Source organism: Neoarius graeffei, chromosome 24 (genome assembly GCF_027579695.1).
Source record: "Neoarius graeffei isolate fNeoGra1 chromosome 24, fNeoGra1.pri, whole genome shotgun sequence".
Lineage (NCBI taxonomy): Eukaryota > Metazoa > Chordata > Actinopteri > Siluriformes > Ariidae > Neoarius > Neoarius graeffei.
In genome coordinates, this window is record NC_083592.1 from 45,072,568 (window position 1) to 45,085,876 (window position 13,309).

Sequence of the window (13,309 nt, forward strand, 5' to 3'; positions counted from 1 at the left end):
CTGCTCTACTCCACTTGACTCCTCTATTCTAGTCTTCTACTTGACTCCTCTACTTCTCTACTCTACTTCTCTACTTGACTCCTAGTCTACTCCGCTACTTGACTACTCTACTCGAGTTCTCTATTCTAGTCTTCTACTTAACTCCTCTACTCTACTCTGCTCTACTCCTCTACTTGGCTATTCTACTCTACTCCTCTGCTCTACTCCTCTACTTGGCTATTCTACTCTACTCTACTCCTCCACTTGACTACTCTACTCTACTCCTCTACTTGACTACTCTACTTTTCTCTCCTCGACTCCTCTATTCTACTCTGCTCTAATCTCTGCTCCATTACAATAATCTTCTACTCTATTCTGTTCTACTCTACACGCGTACTCTACTGTACTCTCATAATCTCCACTCTAGTCTACTCTCTACAGCACTCTAGTCTTTATTCTACTACTATAGTAAACACAACCCTTTTGAATTCACAGTTATATACAGCCTACAGTAGTTATACACATGGATACCTTTGATATGTAATAACAGATAAACGCGAACAGCAGCAGTAACCACACACTGCCTGTGCCAGCTCGAGAATCGATTCCTCTGATTCAGTCTAAAGGAGTCGTTCATCCAGAATGATTCATGGGTTCATGAATCTCCCGTTAGTGTCACACGGAACGGAACGCGTCCGCGCGCTGACGAGCTGCTTTTTTTCCGGAGTGGCTTCGACCCGAGAGATGCTTTCATTAACACGCCTTTGAGTCCAATCAGCACCGATCCGCCGCCGGACGGGAGTCAGAACCCCGGCGCTGTGCAGGAGGCGGTACCGGGAGTGAAGCCTCGCTTTCTGTCCATGGCACTTCACCGGAAAGCAGGAGGTTTCCCGGAGCGGCTGAGCCGTTAAAGCGAAACCGATGCTCGGCGAGCGGAGGGACTCTGGCGGTAACGGAGCTGCGCGCGCTCTCGGCGCTCTCATGCCTGTTCGTTTGATCTGATCTGGTTTCCGAGTGCATTAGACATGGGCTTCCTCCATCAGCTTCATCTCCTCCTGTGGAAGAACGTCTCTTTAAAGCGCAGAGGGCCGGTGAGTGTTCACAGGCTTTCAGTCGTGTAGAATAACAACCTGCAGGATGTGTATCTCACTGCATCTGTACCACATCACTGGACACGTGTGTGTGTGTGTGTGTGTGTGTTGCAGAAACACCACACACAGTCATTAACAGGTTGCACTGGAGCAGCTCCCATAGTGTAGTCTAGTGATGCTGGGACTGAACCAGAGCCCCTGATGCTCCTGCAACATCTGCACCCAGAAATGCTTAAGAACCATCACGTTCAGTGCATCCTTCTTTCTCTGCATCTTTTTCTCACCTCGATGTGGCTACGTTGAGATAAGCTTAAGGGCCCAACAGCGGCATCTTGGTAGTGCTGGGCCTCGAACCTCCGTCCCTTAACCCAGAGCGTTAGCATGCTGAACCCCACCATGCCCATTACTATATTTCTTTGAAGTGTATCAAGCCATGACCTAATGGTTTTGGGACCAAAAACCTGCAGGATGTGTGTCTCACTGCATCTGTATCACATCACTGGACGTGTGTGTGTGTGTGTGTGTGTGTTGCAGAAACACCACACAGAGTCATTAACAGGTTGCACTGGAGCAGCTCCCATAGTGTAGTCTAGTGATGCTGGGACTGAACCAGAGCCCCTGATGCTCCTGCAACATCTGCATCCAGAAATGCTTAAGAACCATCACGTTCAGTGCATCCTTCTTTCTCTGCATCTTTTTCTCACCTCGATGTGAGTACGTTAAGATAAGCTTAAGGGCCCAACAGTGGCATCTTGGTAGTGCTGGGCCTCGAACCTCCGTCCCTTAACCCAGAGCGTTAGCATGCTGAACCCCACCATGTTCGTTACTGTATTTCTTTGAAGTGAATCAAGCCATTACCTAATGGTTTTGGGACCAAAAGGTTGCTGGTTCAATTCCCTAGACCAGCAGGAATAGCCCAGTGCCCTTGAGCAAGGCACCTAATCCTCAGGCTGCTCTGAGTATGTTGTATGTCACTCTGGGTAAGAGTGTCTGCTAAATGCCTTTAACAAGAATATAATCCTCATGTTTTTGAAGGCTTTGGTTGGTGTTGAGACGTACAGCAAGCAACAGGTTGATGTGCTCCTGAAGTCTGTACGGAGTAATGAGCACATGAAAGCAGAACATGAGCATTCATTTCAGAGCTGCACAGCAGAGTCTGGTATGTGAAGTGTCACGGCGTATCTTTATCTATTCAGTGCAGATCAGAAATATGAACCCTTCCTGTGAATTCTAGAAATTTCAACATCAGTGACGAAATGTATATCAGTGATTACTGAAGCTTTGAAAGGTACACGTTGACACTGTTTGACAGAAATACTTCAGGGAGGAAAGGTGACATACGGTTCCAAGGGACACCACTGAATGTTAAAAAAAAAAAAAACGGTAAAAATCTGTCAGGAAAACCAAACATTTCTCCTGGCACCATCTTCAGTAGGATCGGAAATGCTGGATCATTATCGGCTTAGATTTGACAAGCTCGCCAGCAGCTCATCTCACCGAGCACAGCACTTAATGTGTCTTTATTTCACCATTTCACCATGATACCTGTCAGTTTTGCATAAATTTGCACTCGAAACTCAAATCGAGTCTGTTCATCCTGTCGAGTGAAGAACAGCAGGACCGAATCAGTTTCAGGTGCTGATATTTTACTGTATTTAAAAAAAAAATGACCGGTCATTTCTTGCAGTGAGAAAATGGACTGGATCATCCATTTTGCTTCGTCACTTTTACTAATAACACTTGTTCCAGCTCAACGGAAACAAAATGTTTACACAGAAGCTGATTAGCGCTCACGGATTATTGTATGAAAGGATAATAATACACAGATGAAAGAATGCTCATTCAAAACATATATATTTATTCTATCCACATTCACTGGATATGAGCAATCGTGCGCTCTGATTGGCTACTCTACTACTAGGATATCAGCTCATATACCGTGAGTAGAGAAAAACAAAATGACCGAGCGTGTTGTTGAATCAACCGAGGATGAAATAAGAACTCTGTTCGAAAACAACCACAAAAAAAAAGCAACAAAATATGGAACAAATGTATTTGATGGTAAGAGCGTATCTTTAATTTCTCAAGAATTATTATTATTATTATTATTATTATTATTATTATTATTAGCGCATTTTTCACAAATTGCTCCTGTCATTTCGCCAGTTTGTTTACATTCTTCATCTTTAAGCATTACAATTTGTTGAATTTTTTTTAGAAAGCTCAAACAAGTTTGAAAATTACACAACTGAAATGTCCAAGGAAGAATTACATAAATGTCTAAAGTTATTCTATACCTTAGCATGACAGCAAGATGACACTTTCTACAAAAAAACAAAACAAAAAAACCCCACTAAAGTCAATTCGTGCAGCCATCACTAGGTTTTTAAGAAGTCCGCCTAAGCGGAAATGATTGTCAGATGTTTTGTGTAAAGCTTTTATTTATCGAATTTGTAGATAATTCTGTACGCACCTTGTCAGCTATCAGCTCATGTATACGGTTTCCCCTAAAGCATCGTCGTGTCACGGCCCCGCTATGCTTAATGGAGATACGCAGAACCTTTATTTTTAAATACATTTCTGAGTGGATAGTATCTCCATCCTTGACTCTTGTATGCTGCATAAATGGGAATAAAAAAATATATATTTTTGAGGGTTAAAATCGACCGCAAAGTTGGCATTGGAGCTGCCCCGCTGAGCCAGCCAGCCCTGAGTGCGTGACGTCACAGCGGTAACCGGTTTTAAGGCCGAGGCCTTTGACAGCTATAGACCAAAGTCATATAAATAAAAATTTACGCTGAAAGTAAGAAATACCGTCACCGACTTGCTCAACTAAGACTGATTTGACTCATTAAAACAGGATAGGTGTTATAACTTATGCAACATACATGTCCATGCATGCATTTTCACTGATAAAACATAAAAGGCTAATTAAATAATCAGATGAACTGAGACAATCACATTCTGAAGCAAATTAAATAATCTTATACCGGTAACTTAAACACACAATACAAGTTACATGTATTAATCTAAATGCAGGTAAACAATGAGTGTTGTGATGGAACCAAATGAGTCGGCGCTTACTTTTTGAAGGCCGACCTTATGGCCAGTTGTTTCAAAACAATCTGACTTTCAGTTCTTCATTCAGTTCTCTGTTCATTTGTTTCTTCTATGTAAGGGCGATATATTGTTGCTGAGGCAAGCATATCCAGCAGAGAAATCAGACAACTGTTCCACTCATTCTCCATTTTCTCCATACTGAGTACTCCGCCATTACTGCTCGGCTCACACTCTGGGAGAACTGGTGCAACTGAACTTACTTTCCTTTTCTTATAGTTTTCTTTTCCTTTAATTGTTGGTACTGAACCCTCTTTCAATACGGGCTTATAGCCAACGCTCCTCAACAGATCATAGGTTTTGTACGAGTCATCAGTAAAATGTGCCCGTGAAGTTCTTGCAAAACATGTCCAAATCTTTGTAGTCTGAACATTCTTGGGCCATGAATGCAACATAAATCCACCTTATGTCATGTTGCTGCACCCGCCAGCAACACATCTACGTGGCATGGTGATAAATTAGCTCAAAATGGAGGATCAGAGTTGCAGTCAGCTCTGTATTTTAGTATAGCGAAAATGGCGATGAGACCGATATCCTTCCTGCTGTGACGTCACAGATGTCAAGGTCATTCACTCAGACCGCTACCTATATGAATCATTTTAATTGTAAAAAAAACTACTATATTAGATTTATTGTTAACGCTTAAAACTATTCCTGTGCCATTCTTGAGGTCTCAAGGCATTTATAAACAAAAAGTGAGGCCATGGTTCTGCGTATCTCCTTTAATTTATTGACCAATACGCTTAGGTGACATGCTGCTACCCATTAAACCACCACTGCACTTACAATTTAGGCCTACCAGGGATCCTGTTAGCGCAGAAATTGTGCATTTTTATGTACAAAAATGCCAAAAAATTCATGTTCAGAATTTTAATGTGTCCCAGGACGCTGAGATCCTCCTTGAATTTTTCCCGATTGCTTTGGCAAATCTGTTAGATTATGTTGTTTAACAAACAAAGCAGAAGTGAACAGAATGAAAAGGTCACAGCATCGTGGTCACTTTGACGTGACGTCATCGCAACTGCAGATATCTGGATGTGGGTTTTGGATACAATACATTTCATCAGCACTAATGCTTGGCTCAACTAGCAGCATGTTTTTTACGTACTGATAATGTAGACGAGGTTAAACACCATAAAATATACCAGCTCTCAGCTCTGGCTTGTTTATTACTGTTATAAGTCCACATTTATATGCGTCCACTGTTCCCTGTAATAATCCAATGTTCATGTAAAGAACATTCAAATGGAGAAGTAATTTATCATGCCCTGATTGGAAGCTCTATCATTCATTTGTTTTAAATGATGAGCCAATTTAATCCTCCAAAAATTGTTGTTTTTCAAACCTTCGTTTATGACGGATGCTTAAATCGGAGGCCTAAAGATCACGCAGTCCGATAGCGTGCCAGCAGAGGAGGATGAGACTGTAAGTCGAACTGCTGAGAGGCACAAAGTGATATTGAAATTTAATGTCCAGAGCAGGATCATAAAGTAGACGTGACTCATGTAAACAATATTAAAGGAATCGTGCTGAATCATTCACATGCCTGAAGATTCTGTTAGCACACTGATGGAATTAATCGCTCATGCAGGGGGGAAGAAACGTGAACGTTACATCCTTGTGTGTTATAATTGTGCCTGTTTACTCATTTACTCCAATCATCCCAGCTTCCTCTAACCAGCGCAGTCAGCGTATACCACGGCCTTGACTGTGAGCTATTTTTAGCAGCACCAGGCCCTCTTCGATTGTATTTCAGGATCCCTGGAGGAAAGGATCGCCCCTGTAAGATTAGATACAGCTACGTCACAGGGCCCGTTTAATAAGGCATGCTCAGGAGTTCAGGAGGAGATTGATGGGCCTTGGGAAACGGTGCATCAGCAAACCTTAGCATCTGTAGCAGCATCATGTCAGTGCTTTTTTTTTTACATGGATACTGAATAAAGACTTTGAGAAATGTGGAGCAACATAATGTGCTCTGAACCAATGCATAGAGTTCGAGTGTAAGAAAGATTTGGCACATTTGACACTTGTGCCAAATTCACCAGAATTATGAAGAATGTGGCTGTTACCCCAACTCACTATTCTTGTGCAGTACATGCAGGGTTAATAAAGCCACATAGTCGAGCTCATATGGACGTTAGAAGTAGGGGTTTGGTGGATGCGGCAGCAACCCCCCAGCTCGCCCAGACAGCCTCGGTAATTAACAGCTTCCCTTTACTGCACCAAGAGTTTTTTTTATTTAATAAAGAATCGGTGCTTAAAACTGTCCGACTTTCGTTTCTGTCTTTCATGTTTATTCACAGAAAGAAAATATGCTTTCGTAGCCCAGTGATGTGATTGCATTTCAAAAATGAAAAGCTTCATCTCAATGTCACACGTTAGAACCTTTGATGCACATGCATGCACAGGTTGACCTAGTTAGCTAGCAAGTGGGGTCAGTGGTTTGGACCACAATTTCACAAAAATGTATATTTGATGATTTTTCAAAACCGGGTGACATGGTGTAGAGGTTAGCACTGTTGCCTCACAGCAAGAAGGTTCTGGGTTTGAGCCCAGTGGCCGACGGGGGCCTTTCTGGCTACGTTCACACTGCAGGCTGAAGTGACTCAAATCCAATCTTTTCGCCCATATGTGACCTGTATCCGATCTTTTATTGACAATATGAACGACACAGATCCGATTTTTTCAAATCCGACCCAGGCCGTTTGGATATGTGGTCCTAATTCCGATTCCTATCCGCTCTTTTCATATGCGACTTCAGTCTGAACCGCCAGGTCGCATTCATCCGACTTACACGTCATCAACAAGCCACAAACGTCACTATTCTGCGCTGAAGTAGGTGGCGGGTCTCTCAGAAAAAGTTACAACAACATGGCGCATAATCACGGGCGCAGATAGAGGGTGGGGCTCGTCCCACCCAGATTTAAATTCACCTCGTTCGGTCCCCCCCACTTATAGGGAGGAAAAAACGTCTATGCTGTCTTTCTTTGCATAAGGCAAACCTCACGGAAAAATCAAAAGACTAATTACCATTCGGTTTATTGAGGTGCACAGCAGTGTATACATAGTTGCAACAACTCACATAAAACAAAGACTGATATCCGGTTGGTTGAGCTGCGCAGACTGCACAGGTTGCGAGCTCGAGCTTGGTTGCTATGGTAACCCACAACAAGTTTGACAGGCATATCGGGGTTGGGGTTGGTTTGCTGGCAGCTTTGTCCCCCCCCCCCAGTTTTTTGTCCCCCCCCAGTTCAAAAAACGTATCTGCGCCCCTGCGCATGACATCAATGCGAGGGACGCTTCGGGCTGTGAAGGTTCTGAATCTTCTCAATGGAAGGACGCAGAGGTTAGGGAGCTGATTTCCATTTGGGGGGATGCAGCTATTCAAGCTAGATTGGATGGGTCATACCGCAACCGGGCGGTTTTACTTCCGTAAACACTGGCCATGCTCACTGCGTGTGACGTCGTCGTATCCTGCAATGCGCATGCGGAACACTTTTAGGTCGCTTTTCGTTCATACTGAGGATCACATACAAGTCGCATATATTTGTTAATGTGAACGACCTCACAAAAAAATCGGATTTCACAAAAAAATCGGAATTGAGCATTAAGCCTTGCAGTGTGAACGTAGCGTCTGTGTGGAGTTTGCATGTTCTCCCCGTATCTGTGTGGGTTTCCACTGGGTGCTCCGGTTTCGCCCACAGTCCAAAGACATGCTGTGTGTCTGAAATCACTCATTATAATAGTGAGTTCACCATTTTGTAGTGCTGTCCAAATGTATAGTGAGAATAATTATACCCTATATAGTGGACTCCTAGTATCCCACAATGCATCGTGAAAAGTAGTGTACAACCGATGGTCACTAACCAAGCAATATATACCATCGTGCATTGCGGTTGCGCTGATTTCATAAGAACCGTTAAGTATTTTACAGTAGATCAATTATAGCAGTAGTTTGTTTTTCCTTATGAGAAAGGGCACAAGACAAATTTATAAGTTGTGGCATGAAAATGGCAATAATATTGCAGTGTGTTGGGGTGAACAGATGGACGGAGGAAAAAACGCATTATAAACGGACATTAAAGTCCAATTAAAAATAGTAAGAGACTAGAAAAATGAGCTAAAATAGAATAAGACGGATAAAATACAAGAATAAAAGTTAGAGTGCAGAGCGAGGAATTAATCAAAAGCCTCAAATTTGATTGAATAAAAGGCAGCGGCAAAGAAGAAAGAAAGTATTCAGCCTTGATTTTAGAGAACTGAAAGATGCAGCAGACACAAAGTACTTTGTACTGTGAAAACCCACCAACTGACTGATCTGGCACGTTTTAATTGTGCGACAGTAATGACGTAAATAACGGCATGGTGGAGTAGTGTCTGAAAGTGTTTTTATTTTACCAATGAGCTCACTATATAGTCCATCCATCCATCATCTGTAGTCGCTTATCCTGTCCTACAGGGTCGCAGGCAAGCTGGAGCCTATCCCAGCTGACTGTGGGTGAGAGGCGGGGTACACCCTGGACAAGTTGCCAGGTTATTACAGGGCTGACACATAGAGACAAACAATCAATCATTCACACTCACCTTCACACCTACGGTCAATTTAGAGCCACCAATTAGCCTAACCTGCATGTCTTTGGACTGTGGGGGAATCCAGAGCACCCGGAGAAAACCCACACAGACACGGGGAGAACATGCAAACTCCACACAGAAAGGCCCCCGTCGGCCACTGGGCTTTAACCCAGAACCTTCTTGCTGTGAGGCGACAGTGCTAACCACTACACCACCATACCGCCCACTATATAGAATTCCCTAGATAGTGAGTAGGGAGTAGTGAACGAGTGAGTGATTTTGGACACAGCTATGCAGTTCGGCTAACTGGCTGCTCTAAATTGTCCATAAGTGTGAATGGTTGTTTCATAAGGCCAGAAATGGGAGGGTTGCACCAGGAAGGGCATCCAGCATAAAACTATGCTCCAATTAATATGACATGTGGATCCATAGGGTCCACATGGACCCCGACCTGGCCACAGTGCTGGATAAGGGAGAAGATGATGATGATGATGACGACTTTTCAAAACCGTTATGTTTCTTTGAGTGCCAGCTAAGTCCCTGAGAAAGATAGAGTGAGTGTGAGTACAGCCTGTCCCAATCAGTCGTACTACTCTTCCTTCCCTGTCTCCTAAGGCTACTCAAAAGGCAAGTGTACTGTCCTTCAAACCACCAGAGAATTATGTGTTCCCTGTCTGAATATTCACCGGGGAGAGCTTCACTCACTCCTGCAAGGCCTCCTGGTTCAGAGAGTGGCAGTGGCTAGAATACACTGCAGACTGTAACAGCAGTGTGTGCCATGTGTGAAGGTCAGTGGTGGAATGTACTTTACTCTGTACAAACACTGTAATTAAAGTACAAATTTGAGGTACTTGTAATTTACTTACATATTTCTATTTTGTCTTATTTCTATTTTGCATTTTTTATTAGCTGGAAAAAACATTGTCACAATGCAGCACGCGCCTCAGACTGCAACTCGCATGCAGCACCACACTCAAGCTCTTTAAGACCAATTGCCTGGCACCTGTTCCTGATTAGAGCGCAATCACAGCGTGTGCATATAAGGACTCTCAGTAACACAGACTTTGCGAAGTATACTCTCTGTACCCTGTGTCTGACGTTCCAAGCCTCTGGATTCTGGTTTGGGACTCTGCTTTTTTGGACTTTGCCTTTGATCTTGCCGCTGATACCCTGTTTTTGCCTCCCCTGACCACTGCTTGTTTCTTGACCGTGATTTTGCCTGATGTTTTGGATCTGTTCGCCAGCGTGTTTTCATAAAATCTTCCTGCACTTACATCTGTCTGTCACCCATTACATGACATCTACGCTCAAGAAAAGCTGTACTTTTTTTTAGAGATATGTGTTTCCCACACATGTACAGTGCTGTGCAAAAGTCTTAGGCACATGTAAAGAAATGTTGTAGACCAAAAATGACTTAAAAATAATGAAATGAAATGTTTCAACTTAAAAAAAATACTACTGTATAAACAGCAGTAAGCCATAATAAATGAAGCAAAGTCAATATTTGGTATGAGACGACCCTTTGCTTAAAAATAAATAGTCTCAGGTGCACTGCAGTTTTATAAGGAAATGAGCTGTAGGTTTTACTGAGTATCTTAGAGAACCAGCCACAGTTCTTCTGGACACTTTGTCGCACTCGCTTCTTCATTTCGCACCAAAACCCAGCAGCCTTCATTATGTTTTCTTTTTTAATCTGAAAAGTGCTCTCTTATGTAATATGGACTTGTTTTTTTTTCTCTGTAACATTTAATTTTGTGCTGGAAAATGAATGTTTGGAACCCTAAACAGTTTTTGTATTGACTCGATAATGTAAAGTCATAAAATAGAGATGCACTGTATAACAAAGTTTGTATGAAAAAAAATAGGGGGCCTAAGACTTTTGCACAGTGCTGTGTATAGAAAATTCTATAATGTATAATTAAAACAAGCTCAGCCTTAAACATCTACAACAGTAAAATGCAATACATTAACATAGCAGTAATATTAATCCAAAAACATCATATATAACAGTAAAACTATTACTAGTATGCACAATGCATACTTCCATCCATCCATTATCTCATCTCATCTCTCATCTCATTATCTGTAGCCGCTTTATCCTGTTCTACAGGGTCGCAGGCAAGCTGGAGCCTATCCCAGCTGACTACGGGCGAAAGGCGGGGTACACCCTGGACAAGTTGCTAGGTCATCGCAGGGCTGACACAGACACAAACAACCATTCACGCTCACATTTGCACCTACGGTCAATTTAGAGCCACAAATTAACCTAACCTGCATGTCTTTGGACTGTGGGGGGGAAACCGGAGCACCCGGAGGAAACCCATGCAGACAGCATGCAAACTCCACACAGAAAGGCCCTCGCCGGCCGCTGGGCTCGAACCCAGGACCTTCTTGCTGTGAGGCGACAGCGCTAACCACTACACCACCCACAATGCATACTTTTACTTTTGATATATAAAGAGTGGATTTTAGTACTTTAAAATTTAGTAAAAGGTTTGCTAATAATATTCATATACGTTTAGTAAAGTAAGGTTTTGACTGCAGGACTTTTAATTGTAGTGGAGTATTTTTGTAGCGTGATCTAACTACTTTTATTGAAGTAAAGGATCTGAATACAGTACTTCTTCCACCACTGGTCCAGGTCAGCTATCAAGAGCAAGTTAGTGTCGGATACCGAGAGTCTTTTCTTAAAAGAGAAAGGCTTTATTCTTATTAAATCGTTGATGTTTGAAATTAAAGCCTTGCGTCACGGTCATTAATAGTTCAATCTAGTCAGCACTGCTGTGTCGGACAACGCTGTCCAAGTCAAGTCATGTTTATTTGTATAGCGCTTTTAACATTGTCACAAAGCAGCTTTACAGAAAATTAAAGACTTTAAACATGAGCTAACTTGATCCCTAATTTATCCCCAGTGAGCAAGGTGGCGACGGTGGCAAGGAAAAACTCCCTCAGACGACACGAGGAAGAAACCTCGAAAGGAACCAGACTCAGAAGGGAACCCATCCTCATTTGAGTGATAACAGATAGCATGTGTCAGGATGCAGGCACTTACTGATGTAATTGCAGGAAGAAGCGGTGAGCAAACAGTACAAAGCCAAATCATGAAGAAAGAAATCATAGTCAGAAGGCAGGCGAGGGTTGGTCGATTGGCAAACAGGGTGACGTAGGCACCTACGAAACGAGGCTAGAGCCAGGCAGAGAAACCAAGGCTCGGTATGGACTGTAAACTCAGAACAATACTTCACATTGAGGCAATATCAGAGAGCGGCTTAAGTAACATTGTGGTAATGATCAATATTCTGGTGATAGGGGGTACTGCGAATCCTGGCTGTTGTAGTTCTGAGCGGCCGTGTTTGTAGTTCGATTCGCGCTGTTGACTTCAGTGCCTCTGCTGACAGCGTGATTATAAATAACTTGCTTCTATAACAGTGTCCTATATAATCACAAAGTATAACCGTGTAACCAAGAAAATCATTATAGTTTTAGCATGAAGTCCGTTCTGTTGAAGTTATAAACTGTTCAAGGTGGCACGGTGGTGTAGTGGTTAGCACTGTCGCCTCACAGCAAGAAGGTCCTGGGTTCGAGCCCAGCGGCCGGCGAGGGCCTTTCTGTGTGGAGTTTGCATGTTCTCCCCGTGTCTGCATGGGTTTCCTCCGGGTTTCCCCCAGAGTTCAAAGACATGCATTGGTGGCTCTAAATTGACTGTAGGTGTGAGTGTGAATGGTTGTTTGTCTCTGTGTCAGCCCTGTGATAACCTAGCAACTTGTCCAGGGTGTACCCCGCCTCTCGCCCATAGCCAGGTGGGATAGGCTCCAGCTTGCCCGTGACCCTGTAGAACAGGATAAGCGGCTACAGATAATGGATGGATGGATGGATGAACTGTCCACTGATGGAAACTTGAGTGCAAAACTGTTCATGACAATTGCAGTCCTAAAGTTAGCAAATCAACTGTAGTCCTCAGGCATTACTATAAGTATCGAGAGCCATCTTCCAAGTGCGACTTTCGACTGTCCACATGGGGCCGTCCTGCACGGGAGCGATGTGATGAGACTCCAGCCAGAAGTAGGGCATCAGAATGGATCAGGCAAGTCTGAGGAGCAGAACAGGTCAGCACCACTGGTGTTTCAACTTAAGAGAGGGACAGATGGAGGTGGGGCAGGTTGCTAGGTATATCCCATGTTACCTAATGAGTGAGAACAGGGACTCCGGCAAAACTAACTATGACATCATAACTAAAAGGGAGAGCCAGAAGGTAACACAGGCATGAGGGAGCCCTGGGACATAAAGCAACCAGCCACTACGCTGTCAACAATCCCGAGTAAACGAGTGAAAGTGGGGGGCCGACAGCATCCATACATCCCAGTTTACCAAAACACTCTATGCCTGAGGACCCTCCAGATCTACTCCTTTACCTTATAAAGCTATTAACAAAAGGCTTGACTAAAAAGATACGTTTTCAGCCTAGACTTAGGTGGGGTTTACATTAGACCGTATCAGCGGATCATCAGATTAACGTTTTTAAAAACGATTAGCGTGCACACAGCAACGCC

The 13,309-nt window shown here is 43.3% G+C and overlaps 1 protein-coding gene across 1 annotated transcript in view; it reads left to right on the plus strand.

Annotated features, from left to right (window-relative positions):
• Positions 1-632: 632 nt before the first annotated feature.
• Positions 633-13,309, plus strand: part of abca2 (ATP-binding cassette, sub-family A (ABC1), member 2) — a 187,968-nt gene continuing 175,291 nt past the window's right edge. The window contains exon 1 of the mRNA XM_060907364.1: positions 633-1,070. Coding sequence (XP_060763347.1) covers positions 1,005-1,070 — 66 coding nt within the window. The 5' untranslated portion in view covers positions 633-1,004. The remainder of the gene's footprint in view (positions 1,071-13,309) is intronic.